This window comes from Tupaia chinensis, unplaced genomic scaffold, assembly GCF_000334495.1.
Source record: "Tupaia chinensis unplaced genomic scaffold, TupChi_1.0 Scaffold000018_1, whole genome shotgun sequence".
In the NCBI taxonomy this organism is placed as follows: domain Eukaryota; kingdom Metazoa; phylum Chordata; class Mammalia; order Scandentia; family Tupaiidae; genus Tupaia; species Tupaia belangeri.
In genome coordinates, this window is record NW_006159448.1 from 2,056,249 (window position 1) to 2,075,303 (window position 19,055).

The 19,055-nt window shown below is 40.2% G+C and overlaps 1 protein-coding gene across 1 annotated transcript in view; it reads right to left on the bottom strand.

The window, feature by feature from the left end:
- The window catches only part of ACADL (acyl-CoA dehydrogenase long chain), a 65,151-nt gene extending 49,557 nt beyond the window's left edge, over positions 1-15,594 (bottom strand). The window contains exons 1-4 of the mRNA XM_027770219.1: positions 15,324-15,594; positions 5,781-5,936; positions 4,340-4,477; positions 1,644-1,808 (exon numbers count right to left, since the gene is read on the bottom strand). Of these exons, the coding sequence (XP_027626020.1) occupies positions 1,644-1,808; positions 4,340-4,477; positions 5,781-5,936; positions 15,324-15,400 (536 nt within the window). The 5' untranslated portion in view covers positions 15,401-15,594. The remainder of the gene's footprint in view (positions 1-1,643; positions 1,809-4,339; positions 4,478-5,780; positions 5,937-15,323) is intronic.
- Positions 15,595-19,055: the final 3,461 nt, after the last annotated feature.

A 19,055-nucleotide genomic window follows, 5' to 3' on the forward strand; every position in this document is an offset into this window, starting at 1 on the left:
GGAAATGCAGATCAAAACAACAATGAGATACCACCTAACCCCAGTCAGAATGACTAAGATTAAAAAAACAAAAAATGATAAGTGCTGGTGGGGGTGTGGTGAAAGGGGAATGCTCTTATGCTGCTGGCAGGAATGTAAATTGGTCCAACCACTGTGGAGAACAATTTGGAGATTCCTCAAAAATTTACAAATAGAACTGCCATATGATCCAGCAATCCCACTCCTTGGTATCTACCCAAAGGACAGAAGAATACTTAATCAGAAAAGTGCTTGCACATCGATTTTTATTGCAGCAGTATTCACAATTGCTAAGTGATGGAACCAAACCAAATGCCCACAAACAGATGAATGGATAGAAAAACTGTGGCACATATACTCTATGGAATACTATTCAGTCATAAAAAACAACCATACCCTGGCTTTTGACAGGAAGTGGATGAATATGGAAGATTTACTGCTGAGTGAAGCAAGCCAGGCTATGAAGGATAGACATTGTATGTCCCACTTAATATACACCAAGTGTCCACACTCTTTGACTGAAACTGATTGACTAAAGGATATAGAAACACAGCATATGGATGTAGATACCAGGTATAGTGTGTGTGAAAGAGGAGGGTCTGAGGAAGGACATTTAGAAGAAAAATAGGGAGGCAAAGCACTAATGGGACAAAGAAATGTGGTATTATCTGTTGAAGATATTTTATAGTTTTATCAACTGGACTAGGGAGAAATGTTCACCTGTTGAAATATTCACTTTGTAAGCTAAACAATGTGATTGAATGTATAAAAGAAAACGAAATAAAAGAGTGAAAAAAAGGAATCAACAATAATAACAAATAATAAAACAGAACAATTACATCACTATAGCATAATAAATGTTATATACATATAGTCCCTTTCTTTCGAAATATCTTGTTCTGTGCTCACTCATCTTTAGACTGTGATTGCCCATAGGTAACCAAAACTGAAAAGTGAGTCTGCAGATAGGAGGGACTAAGTGAATGTGGTCTTACATTTCATTTCTTCAATTCTTACTTATACATGAAAGACTTTTAAAATCTATCACAAACCCAGTCTGTCTCCAGAGTTCCAAATGCATACTGGGATTTGCTTGTTTTAAGACAGGGTCTCACTGTGTTGTGGTCCTCCTGCCTCAGCCTCTCTGAGTAATTGGGATTATAGGTGTATGCCATCATGTCCAGACTTAAGGTTGGACCAGGAGTCAAACCAGAGCTTCCCATGTGGTTCTAGCCTGCACAACACATCTCAGTGACACGCATCATATGACTGAGTCCCAAATGCACGCTTTTAACAGCCACCTGACATTTCCATTGACTCTTATTTCAGATCTAAAATTGATCATGCTAAAAATTCAACACATACCCTACCATTTTATTTGCATAACACTATGCTAATCTGTTAAACACGGCATGCAGTGCAAGTTGCTTTTTTAAATTTGTGTATAAAATGCCTTATTTTCCTATCAGAGTTTTAAATTACTTGAAGCTGTAAAATATGCTGTGTTCATCTTTGTACACCTCCCAACATTTAGCTCCAAGTCTTGCACAGAGCCAGCACCAAGGAATGGTCTGCTATCAGGGTGTTGTTTCAAAGAATTCAAACCCAGCTGCATGCTGACTTACCTTCCAGCCCCAGACTCTGTCATGGCTATGGCACCAATGCATTTGCCTGCAGTCATCTGAGGAATGAAGCGTTTGATCTGCTCTTCGGAACCATAGTTTGCAATATAAGGCATGACGACATCTGAATGAAGACTAAAACCTGGGCCTGAACAATTTGAATATGCTCTTAGAAAGAAAAAAAAGAAGAAAATTTAAAGTACCATGTAGTTATTTTGCTATTTTTTTGTTTCACTGATTTCCAATTAAAAATGACTAATATATCTACAAATTATTATTATTATTGTTTTAGAGAGATTTTCACTACAGGGTGCATACACTTGCCAAAGAGACAGACAGAAGGCAAGAAATCACCCCACCCCCCCCAGGGATGATGGCCACAGTGCAATCCCTTTGGATTGTGGGCGCACACACACACACACACACACACACACACACACACACACACACATATGCCCAGTGTGAGTTTTAAGCCTCCAGGTCTGGGACTCGAACTGCAGTTAACTACGTGGGAGTCCAGGAACATAACCATTATGACATTCACTGGTTCCTCCAGAAATTATTAAAGGTCTTGTCACACTATGCAGTAATAAACTGTCTCTTCACAAAACTAAGACCTTCCTGAACAGTTTTTTTTCTCTTTTATCTAATCTTTAAATTTCTGATTTTAACATATTAATAGCTCTCTAGTAGAGCTCAGTGTACATTTATTTAATGACTTAAGAGATAAAACAATATTTATTGTTTATTTTCAGATTTTGCAAGAGAGTACATGTACTTGCCAGAAGAGAGGCAGAGAAAAAGAGAAAGAGAGAGGGAAAGTGAGAAATCACCTCCCATGGGGAATGGTCATGTCACAATCCCTTCTCCTTCATTTTTCCCTTCTTTTGGAATTTTAGGCACACATACACACATGCCCAGTGTGTTTCTTAAGCCACTGTGTCTGGGACTCAAACTGTGCAGTCACCCATGCAGGATCCAGTGTCCTTAATCACCATGCCATGGGCTGGCCTGGGATAAATATTTTTAAATGTTAGCTATCTAAGATTGTTTTACCTTGAAACAGCAACTATGTTCATTATGGTAAATTGCCTTTGTCCTTAGGGTATGTTTTAATAGAGATGGAGTTATGGAGTGAGTTTTGTAATTTGTCATTTTCTTTCTAAATTATATAACACAATAAAATCTTCTTTTACACATGGTTTCTATTATTATAACCTTAAATAACTGCAAATTGCTTATGTAGTATAATTTACTTATTCCTTCTCGCACTGCTGGACACTGAGATTGCTTCAAAATTTGGAGAATTATGATCTAATATGATGATGACTTCTGAACATAACATTTCTTTTTCTTTTCTTTCTTTTTTTTTTTTTTGGAGAGGTTTTCGCTATAGGGCACGTATGGTTGCCAGAAAGACACAGAGAGAGAGATAGAAAGCGAGAAATCACCCCCCAGGGGGATGGCCACGCCACAATCCCTTCTCCTCCATTCTCTTCTTGGGATCTCGGGCACACACGCACATGCGCCGGCGTGAGTTTAAGCCACCGGGTCCAGGACTCGAACTGTGGTGGGCTATATTGGAGTTCAGCGACATAGCCATTACGCTAACTGCTGGTCCCCTCTTTTTTTTTTTTTTTTAAGATTTTTGTTGGATGGTGTGTACAGTTGCCAGAGAGAGAGAGATAGAGATAGGGAAAGTGAGAAATCATCCCTTAGGGGTATGGTCATGCCACAATCCCTTCTCCTCCATTCTCCTCTCAAAATTTTGGGCACATACACACACACACATGTGTACCAGCATGATTTTCAAGTCCCAGGGTCCAGGACTTGAGCTGCGGAGTCAGCCATGTGGGATCTAGTGCCTTAACCAACTTGCTACCTGCTTTCCTCAGATAAATTCTCCAAAATAGAATCCTAAGTCATAGAGCAGAAACAGTTTAATTTTTTCCTATAGATTTGCCTTTTTCACCCCCTAAATAAATATTCATTGCTCTCTTTTATAACGTTCACTGCAACCTTGTTGCACTGGGCATTAGAATTTTTCATTTTTTCTAATTTTTTTGAGAGATTTTTACTATAGGGCATGTGCACTTGCTGGAGAGAGACAGAGAGAGACAGGAAGTAAGAAATTACTCTCCAGGGGGATGGCCATGTCACAGTTCCTTCTCCTCTCAGGATTTTGGGCACACATGCACACATAGCCGGGGTATTTAAGCTGCTGAGTCTGGTACTGAACTTTGGTCAACTACGTGGGAGTCCAGTGACACAACCATTACACCATCTGCTGGCCCCATTTTCTCTAATTTTGTAGCTACCCCCAAACAATAGCTAATTTGTATTTACTTAGTAGCAACAATGAACTTCTTCCAGTTTTAAAAAAATTCGTATTTCTTTTGTGATGAACTGTTGCTTCTAATTTTTTGCCAATTTGTCAGCTCAAATCTTTATTTTTTCTTACATATTAAACTTTGAGTATATTTAATAGATAATTTTTTCTACTCTGTGTCTTCTTTCAAATATCTCTTTAAAATGGATAATAAAAAAAACTATAATGGGTCATCCAGAAATGAAGCTATCTCTTTAGTTTTCAACAATACTAATTTCAACAACTTTAAAGGGATTTCCTTATCTTCCTATGTTCAAAAAAATGTGCAAGAGTCTATGGATTAAATAATTTCAAATATTTCCATACTTACTGTTCTTCCCAAACAATAGCTGTTGAGTACAAGTCCCCACCAATACCCCCATGTGACTCTGCAATATTGATACCAAGCAGTCCTTGTTTTCCAGCTTTTTCCCAAAGCTCCCTACTCACTTCTCCAGCTTTCTCCCATCTGCAAAAAATAAATATTTCAAAATCATTGTCATGGTTTTAATTTTATTTAAATGATTTTGTACAATGCACCCTTGCCCACACCCTGCTATTCATACCTGACTCTGATCATTTTTGTCCTTTTTCTCTTCCCTACTTAATTATTTTTTTGAGAGATTTTTTTCTATAGGGTTCATGTGCTCACCAGAGAGACAGAAAGTGAGAAATCATCCACCAGGAGGGATAGCCACCCCACAATCGTTTTTCCTCCATTCTCCTCTCAGGATTTTTGGGCACACACACACACACACCCGGCATGAGTTCGAAGCCACCAGGTCCAGGACTTGAACTGTGGTTGACTAAGTGGGAGTCTTGTGATGTAACCATTATGCCATCTGCTCGTCCCTCTTTCTTACATCCTATTTGCCACTTTCTCTGTCTCTTCTCTATTTATTGGATTTGAAAAGTACAATCACTGATATTCATGGATGTAGTTTCACATAGTGGGTGCTCTTAAGGTGCGAGCTTAGTTGTAACATGTAGTCATGAATTGTCACCACCCTACCTGCCAAAGCAATTCCCTGCTATTTCGTTAGAGTGCTATGTTTATGGGACAATTGTATCAAAGGGCAGGCAACCTCAGGTTAAATAGGAATGACAGGAGGGCAGAAGCATGTTGTAGTATAGCTCTGTCAAATGCGCTTCTGAAAATTAGATGTTTGAGTAAGGCCATATGACCTTGGCTTTTCTGTTTTAAAAATTAGAATGGCATGATGAAGAAACAGATGGCTCGTTTGGCGATAGTGAAAGAATCTGAGAATTTATGTATGTGTTTTTTTTTTGGGGGGGTTGGAGAGTTTTTTTCTATAAGGCACATGCGCTTGCAAGAAAGAGAGAGAGAGAGAGAAAGAAAGAAAGAAATCACCCCCCAGGGGAGATGGCCATGCCACAATGCCTTCTCCTCCATTCTCCTCTCGGGATCCTGGGCACGCACACACATGTGCTTGGCATGAGTTTAAGTTACTGGGTCCAGGACTTGAACTGTGGTCGACTACATGGTAGTCCAGCGACATAGCCATTATGTTAACTGCTGGTCCTTGTATGTGTGTTTAAGTGGTAAAATATGAGGCTTTTGAAGCTATTGGTTGAAGATAGATATAGGCACTTCAAGACATTTATTAAAAAAAAAAAAGTTTGGTTAACATGTGTTTTGATGTAGTTACTCCCCAAAGTAGCTTTGAAAACATTTTAGAATACAGAATTCTCAGAAATAGTCTTTATCATACATTTAATGTACAATACATTAAAGAAAATGTGCCACTTACTCTGAGTGATAAGGAATCACTTCTTCTTGAAAAAATTTCCTTACACTTTTCCGGAAAATGTCATGATCTGAAGAAAATATTCTTCTAGTTCCTATATCTGTTAATTTTTTAGCAGAAGAAGTTTCTAGACGTTCTTCCCCTCTAGAATGAGAACATCTTAAAAAAAAAAGTATATGCATGAAGAAAATTAAATTAATCATTACTCATATATTAAAATTGGTGCCACTGAATAATATAGAACATTATTTCTTTTCTAATGACAACTTAGAGGCAAGCAGAGTTTAAAATATGACAAACAATATTAAAATATTAATATCAAATTTGATAGGACCAACCCCACGTACTTGAAATTAAGAAATAGTTTATCATTATTCAACTTACTCTCTACCTCCAAGTCAACAAAAATGACAGCACCAAGAACTAACCACAGATTTGAGCTGAGATGAAATACAGTGATGTCACATGGTAAATAAATTGAATTCTGTAAAATTCAAATACAACATTCAATACAACAGAAAAATACTAACTTTTATGTCATGTATGAGTTCCTGGACCCACAGCTATGGCTATGGCACAGGAATGAGTTCCTATCAGGGTTTGAGTCCCTGGGAAGACAGATTTTAAGTCCCTGGAAAAATCAGGGTTTAAGCCCCTGGGTATCTTAGGATTTTTGTATGGGTTTCTTTTGTTTCTTCTGCCATTTTAATGATTTCCTCTGCATCCACTTGAAAAACACTACTTGGTTCTATCCCTTCTCCTCCTCACTTGAGGATATCAAGTAATAGAATATTAATCAAGGAGTTCTTCAAGAACTGATGATCGCTACAGTCATAGTACCATTGCTGAAATTTGCCTTGTGACCATAGAAGGTGTGAGTAGGCAAGAGGGTCCTGGAATGCCCCAGGGTACATCCTGACCAAAGAGCATACTTGCCTTTTTGGAAACCACGAAAGGTTGGAACAGCTGTTTTAAAGTCCCTTAGGATGCACGATTAAGCATTTCAATGAGGTATTTGTGGAAAGTTGTGATTATGGTATCAAACTCTCCATCCCCAAACTGAGAGGGCCTTTTAAAAACATCACACTTAAATGGGGTAGAAATATCAAAAATACTTGTGTTATAAAAACACTAACGGTATAGGCAACAAAATGTTAAAACCCACCTTCCTTGAGTGTATAATTAAAGATTTCAAGAAAGGGGGTTACTCTAAAGAGTATAAATGTCAAAGTAACCTCAGGGAAGTTGGCTCTTATAGTCCTGTTCAATTTAGTTTATAAAAAGAGTGCTCATACAAATTAGTTTAAATGCTTTTTAAGTTCATATAACTTTAGTGAATGAGCAGCCTTCAAGTGTGATGAAAGAAAAAGATTAATAAGTGAAAGTCTTCACAACTTCCAATATATATTTTGTCTAGGTTTTTATCGATCAAGCAACATCATGTTTATCTTAATATGTTTGGTTTAATAAAACAGCTAGTATTTATGTGTTGTGTGTTGCATTTTACATAGTAGATATCTAATAGGGAAATGAATTCATGACCAGCTTTTTCTGGCTTTAGTTGTAGTGCTAACAAAGGATCTCTGACCTCAGAGTAACTCTGGGGTGTTTACATAGGACTCCTGAAACATCGAAAAGGGAGATGTTAAACCAGTCAGGCTTGTTTATATGTTGGATAAAAATGGAAAACATTGTCAAATTAAGTAATTCTCATTTTCTTGATATATTTGAGATATATGTATAAATGTTATGTGCTTGTATGCCTAAATATGCATTGTGTTCCAAAATAATTTGAGATTCCCAGGAGTTAATGGTAGGCTAATATGTTAAACTGGCATATATAGCCAAATTTCTTTGTCAGAGCATTAACTATGGCTAAAATACTAATGTTATGTCCTTAAGGAAATTCACAAAGAAGATGAAAAGAAAATTTACTCTTACAAGTACAGGTTTCTAAAAACATGTAATAATTTAACTGGGTAAAATCTTCATTTTCTATGTAAATTGATTGGTTTTCTAAACTGTTAAGCCAAAATTGACCAAAGAAAAATAAAAAAAGGTTGACAAAATTACATACTAAGTAGCCGATGCAATGCACCTGAATTAAAGAGGTAAAATTGGTGTAAAGGGATATAAATCCAATGTTAAACATGGACTCATGGAAACATTATTGCCTGGTTCCCTCTGAGTTTTCCTTATAATTCTTGTTGTTAAGCTAACATGCTTTAGTTATTCCTATTATTGGTCTTCAAATTTTATAAAAAATATTAAAAGGGTCTGTTAGTAAGATTGTTCAGTTTTACATAGGAAAGTTGTTAAATTTTGTTATTGTTTGTACATGTTCATAAGCTGCTAGTATATGCTAAAATTTAGGGTTGCCAAAAATCAAAAATTTGCTCAATATAGATGTATGACAAGCTTAAGAGCTCCTTTAAAACATCAAATTTCCCAAGGCAAAATAAAAAAGGTAAATATGCATGGTTGTTAGAAACTGGGCCTATCTATCTGGAACAAAAGCTAGAAGACTACTGTCTAACAGCTTAATAGGGTAAGAGTCTCAAGGAATGGGGTGAAACAAGTTAAGGCTAGAGCTCCAGACTGCCTTGTCTCCCCAGCCCCTTGCCTTTTTGTACTTCTATTTCTTTTAGGCCTCTCCCCCACTGGACTCTCCCTTTAGTTAAATAATCAAGAAAGAGGTTTAGCTAGAAAAACATTTAGATTGAGACTACATTCTCCAGCTAGAGCTTTTTGTATAAGTGATAAGGGAGATGCCTTGTAAAAACCTGTAAACTGGACTCTGCCCTCCTGAGAGTACTCAGCCTCCTTGCAGAATCTATCAAAACTTAGATTCACTCCTCAGTGTAGGGACAATTCATAACAAATATCAGAAAAGTTTCCAAATAACTCAGAGAAGTGTTATAACAAAATTGGCAAGGCACCTTAACCTTTAACTCTCACCCAGTAGTCACTCATGATAATCCTGAAGGCTGGGAACTACTCCAAAGGCAGGATCTGGAAACAGCCCAGATCAGAGCCTCTGCCTCAGAAGAAACTCTGTTTCCAATGTGGGCAGCTTGGGCACTGAGCAATGCCCATGACTGGAATCCTCATGTCCTCCATTGGGGCCTTGTCCCCAATGTGGAGTTGGCAACTAGAGATGAGACAGAATGCACTGAGCTCTGAAGAGAGCTCTGGACTTCTGGAGTCTATGCTGGCCTTTGAAAATGAAGATTGATGGGACCGGAGACCCCCAACGACTCCCCTTGGACATCTGACAACTTCACTGGACAAGACTCAGGTGACCGTTAAAGTGACTAAGATTAATTTCTGTATAAATCAGAGGTTAAGGTTGTTTCCAAAAGTACACTCATTAAAAAACAAAAAGAAGAAAAATAGTAGCAAACAGGTTGGTTGACCATGTGACAAGAGAGAGAATTATAAGACCTAGCCGGAGGGGAGATATCTCTATCAGCAACTAAAAATTCTTTTGTTTTTAAAAGAATTATTTAACTTTATTTATTATTATTATCATTATTATTTTCCAGTTTGATCAGAGAGAGACAGAGAGAGAGAGAGAGAGAGAGAGAGAGAGAAAGTGAGAAAGCCAGCCACCAGATCTGAGACTTGAACTGGGGTCAGCCATGTGGGAGTCCAGCGCCTTTAACCACCATGCCACTTGCTGGCCCCCAGCAACTAAAAATTCTTGTAGCTGCCCCAGATTCTGTCCTTCTGTCCTGCCCTCCTAAACTCTGGGAGAAAAATAAAATTGTGCACATAAGCAGTAGGCTACTAGAGCCTACTAGATGATTGCTGAGGCTACTAGAGGACCCAAAAGATGATTGCTGATACCAGATCAACAGGCCAATAGTCCCTGAGACCTTTGAACAAGTCGTCATAGATCAGGTACATCAGATTACCTACTTGGAAAAAAACAAGGCTTGCTAAGCTGGTTAAGAGAAAAATACTTTGTGCCTAGTCTAGATAGCCTTATCAATGGTGTTGTTTCAAAATGTGTTTCTAATAAAAAAAGGTCAAAAGGAAAATTTTTTATACAGAAAGAATTTTGTATAGTGAGTTTTTGTCTGAAGATAGAATGGCTATATCAGAATGGGAAAAAAAAATTTTGTCTGAAAATAGAATGGCTATATCAGAATGGGAAAAAAAGGAGACAGAAACTAGAAGATGTGAAGCATGTTGTTGAATGTTTGTGTTGTGTTACAGAAGTCTAAGAAAGAGTTACAAGAATTGATCAAGTTAGAGTTCCAGAAATGGTTGTGCAATCTTTGAATGCTATATACAGTAAAACAACTAAAAGAGAGGAGCCCCTCCAACTAGTCCAGATGGGGTCTCACAAAATTGTAAAGTTAGCCTGTGAGTCTGTCACACCAAAGCCAAGAAGACTGTTTCCATGGACTCACCAGGACCTTGGTTCATAAGGATGGGCCAAGAGGGTCCTTTGTAATGGTGCTTTGGGGACCAGAGAGTGGCAGCCCTGCTCTAGTCACTCCAGAGGTTGACTGCAAGTTGGACATTATCAAGAGTGTGGCTCAGCGGCTCCATGACCAGATGGTCAGAAAAAGGATGGACTGTTGCTGACTCATGAGATGGATAAAGGCCTTTAAATGTTGGATGCTAGTTGCCTCTGGACCTAGAGCCCGAGTATACCAGGTGCTGCACTATCAAGGTGACTCTCCTTGACAGATATTTGAAGAGACTCAAAGAAAAAAGATATGATTTCTGTTTCCTGAGAAATTTTGTTGAATCCATAAGTACTTAACCAAGTGTTGTCCTGCTTCTGTAAACTGCTTGCATTGTCTCAAAAAACTCTGTGTCACAGTGATTGAACCTGGAGACTGCATATCATGAACATTGGCCCAGGCCATCCGACCAGACGTTCCTGTGCATGAGCAACTGTGCCCAACAACTAGAGACCATAGAATCAGCTCATCTCTGACTGGGACCATATAGAGCTCAATAACAGGGATCCATGATTGGCTCCACTATGTACTTGGGAAAGGGGGAAATGAAGGGCCAGAGTGACTCCATTTTGTTAAACCCACCTTGCTGAGAATCGGTGCCATTTCTAGGAGGCGAGCCGATCATGTAGGAGAAGATCATAAGACCATCACCTCACCAGGGCTGGCCAATGATAAAAAACAAAGGAAATACCAGAGACCAGAAGTAACTTTCTTGCCTATCAGTAAAAGACAACTATGCTTCTTAAAATCTATAGCCAATATGGAGCCACCTGAGTGCATTCCTCAGCACCCCTCAACCTCCCTCCCCAATAGCCAAATAAAAACCCAGCCCAACTAACGCCAGGGCTCTCAACTCTGACCCACTGTGCTAGTGAGATTGGGAGTCCTGGCTCGAGCCTGAATAAAAGCGACCCTCATGTGCTTACATCGGAATCAGCTCCTTGGTGGTCTTTTGGGAATTTGCAACCAGGGTACAACATGATAATGCTCCAATCCTTTCTCCTCCATTTCTCTTTCCTGTTGGGATGTGGGATACACATGCATATGTGCTTGTCATGTTTTTCAAACTATGGGAGTTAGGATTTGAGCTTCAACTAGCCAAAAGAGATATGCTGAGAAAGGAGGTAGACCCTTATAGGTAGGTATGGTAAGAGACCTGGAAGGAAGTCACTGTGTTTTTCTTTTAAATGGAGTCTCTGTGTTTTTCCTCTATGATCTGTTAATGTAAAATATACACCCCTTTTAAGGTATATTGTCTCCTTGTTAAGGCAGGAGATGCAGATATTGAACATACAGACAGGATAAGGCCAGGATGGAGTCACAACAGCTCAATTTCAACAGCCAAAAGCTGGCTGCACTGGGACTCGAAGCAACTGTAGCTAAGGGCAACAGAGTTCTAATTACTAACTATATTCTAATAGGAAGTACAAAAAGCCACAGTCTGCTGACCCCACAAAGAACAGGATACTAAATCACTCAGACTACCATGTAAGTATTTTCTAAAGCCCACTTCCTTATCAGAAAGCCAGCACATTGTTCAGAGTGCTAAAACAAACAAACACACACACACACACACACACACACTACTGTCTCCAGCACTTTGGCAACCTATTAGAATCCCTTCCTGCTTGAGAACTCTGTTCTTCCTTCCCTCTCTTAAACTCTGCTTTACTTTCCTCTATGTCTGCATCTCTAATTCTTCATGAGCCCTGGACAAGAACCAGCATGGGGCAACAAGCAGTTGGCGTAATGGCTACATCACTGGACTCCCATGTAACGGACTGCAGTTTGAGTCCCAGACCATGTGGCTTAAACTCACGCTGGGTGCATGTGTGTGCATGGCCAAGATCCTGAGAGGAGAACAGAGGAGAGGGGATTGTGGCATGGGCATCCCTCCTGTGTGTGTGTGTGTGTGTTTGTGTGTGTGTGTGTGTGTGTGTGTGTGTGATTTCTTGGTTTCTGTCTCTCTGTCTCTCTCTGTCTTTCTGGCCAGTGCATGCGCCCTATAGTAAAAACCTCTCAAAAAAAAAAAAAAAAAAGAAAGAAAAAAAGAAAAGAAAAAGAAGAACCAGCATGGGTATTGGGTCTGATCACCCAGCCTGTGTCCATGCCTCTCTTAACAAGTAGGTTAAGGGGCAAGCCCTCTTTATTCTTTTCATGTTTTAGTCTTTCTCTAGAAAAATCTGTTTCATGTAATTAATCAAAGAATCAAAGTAGACTTAATGGACTTTGTTATCCCAGAGCTTCTAGCTAAACATTACAACATGTTTCTAAAGTCTTTAATTATTTTTTAAAGTTACAGTAAAGCCAGTTAATAAAACTAACATTGCTTAATCAGTCTTGTTTGTTAGTATTTAAGTTATTTCAAACTTTTATTTTTTTAGAAGGGATCACTTTATTCTAGCTTGATTTACATATTTTGGTTAATGCTGTGAATGTACTGTATTTTCTCACAATTCATACGTTAAAGCCTTTACCCCATTGTGGTTTGTATTTGAAGACAGGGCTTTAGATTAAATGAGGTCAGAAAGGAAAAAGGTGGGATCTTAATCTGATTAGATTCATGGCGTTATAAGAAGAGGAGAAATTTACATTCCCACTGTTTCTCTCTTTAAGTGTGCACAAAACAAGGAAAAGCTATTTGAAGACACACTGAGAAGGTAGCAGTATGAAAGCCAGGGAGAGAACCCTCGCTAGGCACTGAATCGGCTGACATCTTGGACTTAGACTTGCCAACCTCTAGGACTGTGAGAAACAAACTTTGATTTAAGCCATTCAGTTTATGGTATTGTGTTATGGAAGCCTGAACTAATATAATTCATAAAAGTTTAATGTCACTGTTTTAGGATTATTTTTACATGCAAGTTTTTGTTGGGTGTTATTTGTGTTTTTGTTTGTTTTCGTTTTTTACAGAGGAAGATTTTTGCTATAGGTGATGTGCACTTGCCAGAGAAACAGAGACAGAAAATGGGAAATCACACTCTAGGTGGGATGGCCACACCACAATCTCTTCTCTTCCATTCTCTTCTTGGGATTTTGGACATATGTACGCACACACGCCTGGTGTGAGATTTATGCCACCAGGTCTGGGTCTTGAACTACTGTCGACTACACGGGAGTCCAGCGAAGTAACCATTACAACATCTGCTGGTCCTGAGTTGTATTTGTTAATATGATCTGAGATGCCTTTAAATTTTTTTCCTTATGCATGATAGAGTATGTGTGCATACATGTAAGTGGGGGGGGGGGGAGATGAGTTTTCCACAGAGTTTGGTCACACTGTGATCCCGTTCCTATAGTCTTCTATCTCCTCACATTTGGGCACCTGGACATGTGCCCAGTGCATTTCAGGCAGACCAAGCCAGGGATTCAAACCATGGTCAGCACATGGGATCTGAGTCTCTCGATGCCTTATTACTCATCACAGAGCTGGCTGTAAGATGCCCTTAGGGTGATAACCTTTAGTTATAAACACTTGATTTTGCCTTTTTATTTTTTTCTGACTTTATTCATCTCTTTATTTCAAGAGAGAGACAAAAAGACAGAGACAGTGACCCCCCAACAGGTTAAGCCACCCTTAACCATCAGGCCACAGAGCTGGCCCTGAATCATCATTTTTAATGACGTATTCATTCATTTAGTTAAAGAGCTACTGACTTATTCAAGTGACCTGGGGTATTAACAGTGAACAAAACAAAGATTCCTGAGTTTAAGTTTACATCCTAGCAAGGGGAGACTGAGTAATAATAACCAATAAACACGGTAAGTAAGTAAATTATAAAATACGTTAGAAGGTGATACATGCTATGGAAAGTGATAACTAGAGTGCTACCTCCATACATCAGTGGTTACAGGAGCTGGAACCCATGTTGCTGTTCAAATCCTGGCCCCAAAGGTTTGAGAAACATGCCAGGCTCAAGGGCATTTGTACTCCAAATCCTTATGGGATGGAGAAATAGAGGAGAAAAGATTTTGGCATGGCTACACTCCACTGGAGACTGCCTTTTCCCTTTCACTTTCTCTTTCCATCTCTGTCTTTGGCAAGAGTATGCACCCTCTGCCAAAAAAGTAAAATAAATAAAATAAAATAAAATATAAACTCTCAGGTCAGTTGAAGGTGATCAAGAGAATTTGCAGACAGTAGAAAATCAGAACACTTCACAGCCAGTTTGTTGGAACATCTATTATCTATCATACTCTAAAAACCAGGATACCTGTCCTGGCCATTTTTCTCCTGTTCAGTCAAGGCGCTAATTATTTTAGAAGAAAATCTCAGGTGCATTATAAACGGGAGACAGTCTCTCCCAGTACCTTGCACAGCACCTGGAACTAGGTTCATCTCAGGCCTCATCTCAGATTTACTGGATCAGAATCTGTATTTTAACAAGATCCCCAAGCGATTCATACGGACACGAAAGTTACTTAAAGGATTCGTTAGTACACCTAAAGTTAAATTTCCGGGTCTGATTTGGCCCTTGCGGGGTCCTTTCTATCCCAGATTATTGATCTTGGACACTGGGATCTGCGCAACCAGCCGCAGCAGCAGTAGTTGGCGGCGTTTCCTCTGCCCGGCGTTGGGGTGGGGGTGGGGCGGAAGGAGGGGGGTATCCTAACTCACAGCAGCTGTCCCGAACGCACATCTAACTGGGCCAAAGGTCGCGGCCCGAGCTTTTGCAGCCCGGGTGACCACCCCGACCCAGCCTCATGAAAACGCAGGCTCCTGCGTCCCAGCGCAGGCCGCGGAACGAGAGGGGCTGAGGTGAGTCCCTGAAGTGGGCGTTTGGCGAAGTCTGTCTACGCTTGCCCTGGTCCGCGGCGGGTTCGGAGGTAGCTCCTCTGACACCCCTTTCCTCCGCATGGAGGCGGATCGCAGCCAGGAGCTGGGAACCACCGTGGGGTGGGAGGTGAAGTCCATCCCCTTCTCCCACTCCCAGGGCTGGGGGACGCCCACCCCGCCCTGCGTGCGCACCGCTGCTCTCCTAGCCGCAGGAAGAGTGAGTGCCCTCATCCAACCCTGAACACTTCTGCCTTCTGGGTCGGGGCACCTGGAGCCCCTGCCTGCACTCACCTGGAAGCGGGGGGTGGGCGCCACGCACGCTGGGTGCCCAGGACGCTCAGAGACCCGCGAAGGAGGCGCGAGGCCATGGCAGGACAGCGACCGGCTGCGCGATTCCGTGGCTCCTTTGAGACTCCGTGCGGGAGAACTGTCCGCGGGGTGGTCCTACTGTGCAGTCAGGAAAAGCGCCTCTCAGCCGGCCTGATCAAGCCACTGGTTCTCCTTTTCCAAGTCCGGAACCTCGAGCCCAGGTTGCCCTAAGGGCGGGGTGTCGCCTTTTGCAATACGCCCTCTAGGAGTCATAGTCCTAGAAGTGCAAAAAACAAAACTGTTGCCTTTCCCCCAGTGTTCTTGTTGATGAAGCTTTTAACTTTCGTGGCCTCCCGAATCGCCTTGAGAAATCAATGGAAGCTATGGAGCCGCCAAATGCTCCCAAATGTATAATGCTCCACGAAATTTAATTTCATGTTATTTTGTAACACTAGAAATTGAAATACTTCACATAGGCACCCATGGTTTCAAAGAACCAGGTGGTTATTTTTCTTGCAAAAATTAGTGGCTGAGTCCTGAAAAAAATAAAATTAATCCAGTATGCAAATAAAAAAACTCAACCTTCCCGTTCTTCAATGGCACTTGACTTCGTACCTTGTCGTTTCCTTTTTGTTCAAGTTATCAATGGTGTTTAATAAATAACATTTCATCTCAGTAAAGTCTGAGCTGTTAAAATTAGTGGGAAATATCTGAAGGTTTTGAACTCTAAACAATGCACACAGTGGAATTCTAAGGCGATAAATGATCCATTAAGGCCTTTCTACTTTTATGAATTGTTACCTACCATGGACCTGACATGGTGGAAGTGAAAAAGAGACAGTTTGTGTCTGAATGTAGAAGACATCCTCTGAAATGCCATAATGTATTTTTCTGTGTTTTTCTATGCAAAAATGCATCATGAATTTTCCAATGACCCATACAGACAAAGTTATGAAAAGAAAGTTTTAATTCTAAACAATTTGAAAAAATGTGAATATTGTGAGTTGATGTGGGATGGGCCCAGTACTCCTTCAGTCTTGACACAATTCTGGACTTGCTAACCTGCCATTCCTACCTCTGTCATCTGAAGTCTGTGGCAGGGAATATACCAGCTTCATGTAACCAAACTCTTTGTCTTTCAAGGTAATAATTAGCTGCTCAAGTGTCTTGTCAGTATGTGGCAATAAAGGAGCAGTAAAGGAAACAAATAAGACATTCTTTTCTCTCTCTCTCCTCACTCTCAACACAATTGACTTCACTTCTGTCACCAAAACGCGTGGGGTTTTTCCCTCCACACACCAAGCAATTCTCCAGTGGACGCGAACCAACTGTCCTATAATTCAATTTTAGAATTGAACCCGAGAGCCCATAGGTTATGCACTCATCGTATGAAACTGGCTCCACTTCAGAAGCTGATCTTAAGTCTCATGCTGGGACAGCTGCTTCTGACTGCCTAGCTGTAAATTGGGGTTCCCATGACCACCCTTCTTTTTCCATAATGTGCTAGGTTGGATGGTCCAGAGAACTTAGAGAAACTCTATTGCTGTTTACCAGTTCATTATAAAGAATATAACTCAGGAACAGCCATATGGAAGAGGTGCATAGGACAAGGTATTTGGGGCACAGGGTAAAAAGGGGCTGCAGAACATCCATGCCTTCTCTGACCCACTACACTTCCAGACATTCCACATGTTCAGCAATCTGGGAGTTCATCAAATCTTGTTTTTATTGACTTTTTATAGCACTTAATCTCCAACGCACACCTCCAACCTTTCCTGGATGTTGGTGGTGTGAGGTTGAAAGTTTCAACCTAATAAATCCTAATGAGATGGTTTTTCTGGCGTGAAACCCATCCTGGGTTATCTAGAGTCCTCACCTCAAGTCATCTCATTAGCATGTGCTCACCTATTAGGACAAGGGGCTTATTGTGAATAATAAAATACAGTCCTATCATTCAGGAAATCACAAGGGTTTTGGGACCTCTGTGACAGGAACCAGGGAAAAATAGTAAAAATATTTCATCTTATATCACAGGAACTTTTGCCTGCATGGTCTTGCTGAGACTCTTAAAAAATGGGAATGATGATGAAAACTACTTCACAGTGCCTCAGGGTGGCCTGAGAATCATTATCAATAGTGCCTGTAGACTCAGAATATTTGGTAACAACTATACAGGAGTCTGTGCAGTTAACAAGTTACATATGTGATTCTTATGTACCTGAGGTGTGTCAGCCTGTATCCCTTCCAGAGTTATTGTAAATAACTAGCTAGTATTTCATGAAAAGTGCTCAGCGGTGGGCTGGGCACTCAGAAAGTATTAGCTGATCTAATTCTCCTCCACCTACAAATTCATGAATCTTCTCTGCCCTTTCAAGTAATGATTTTTTTTTTAAGAGAGATCTTTTGCTATAGGTGTTTGCTGGAGAGACAGGGAAAGACAGAGATACAGAATGTGAGAAATCACCTAGCAGGGAGCATGATCACAATGCAATCCCTTCTTCATTCCCCTCTCCGGATCTTGGGCACACATGCGCAGGTGCCCAGCGTGAGTTTTAAGCCACCAGGTTCAGGACTGGAACTGCAGTCATCTATGTGGGAGTCCAGCGATGTAACCATTATGCCATCTGCTGGTCCCCAAGTGATGGTCATGTTTAACAATGGCTGTTTATAATCAATTAGCAAAAATTGGAGGGTATTTTGTTGTTGTTGTTCTCATTCATTCACCAAATTGCCTCTAATAGTAATATTTCAGATCAGTTAAGAAACTCCTGATGCAGAACTATGGAGGAAATTTGAGGGATAGGTAATCCTTTCCATACTGGTGGCTGTGTTTCTAGTCTGAAGAGGGCGGCGGTGCCTGTGTAGAAGTCACAGGCAAGATTTCTTTAGAGACTTTAGGAATTACTGCCAATACAGTAAGAACTAAGGAAATAAAGTTAAGAACCCCCTTCCCCACCCCGATTGGTCCAGCAGGTGGTAGGATGGTTGGGGTGGCTGGTTCCCACAAGGCTGACTATGTGGTTTGCGGTCTAGACCTGTGGCTTGAAACTCACACAGGGCATGTGTGCATGTGTGTCTAAGATCCAGGGAGGAGAAAGGAGGAAAAGGGATTGCTGTGTTGCCTTTCCCCCTGAGGGGATGATTTCTCACTTTCCCTCTCTCTGTCTCTGTCTCTAGAGAGTGCATACATCCTATGGAAAAAAAAAAAAGAAATCTTAACTCTCCTAATTTCAGTTTAGTAATTAATGATTTATGTAGACCTAGATTTCATTACCATTACCCTTTATATAAAAAGATAGGAAAACATTGTGTAATTAGGGTGTATTTTGTTTCCTTTTATTCAAAATTTAAATGATATGTAAACCTTTTTTTCAATGTGAAAACATTACATGATTGCTTTGGATACATGATACATGCCTTTGAATTACAAGTTTTGAATGCCTTTTTGACAAATAACCTTGTTATTTTGTACTTTTATGTCTTCTCCTGAATGTGCCTCATTCTTTTCTTTTTAAAAAAGGTAAATGTTGGGTCAGCAGGTGACATGGTGGTTGAGGTGCTAGACTCCCACATGGCCAAGCATGATTCAAATCCTGGACCCGGTGGTTTGCTTTCTTATTCCCCACCTCTTTCTCTTTGGTCAAATTAAAATAAATAAATAAACAAATAAATAAATTTATTTATTATTATTTTTTAAATAATTCTTTTTTTATA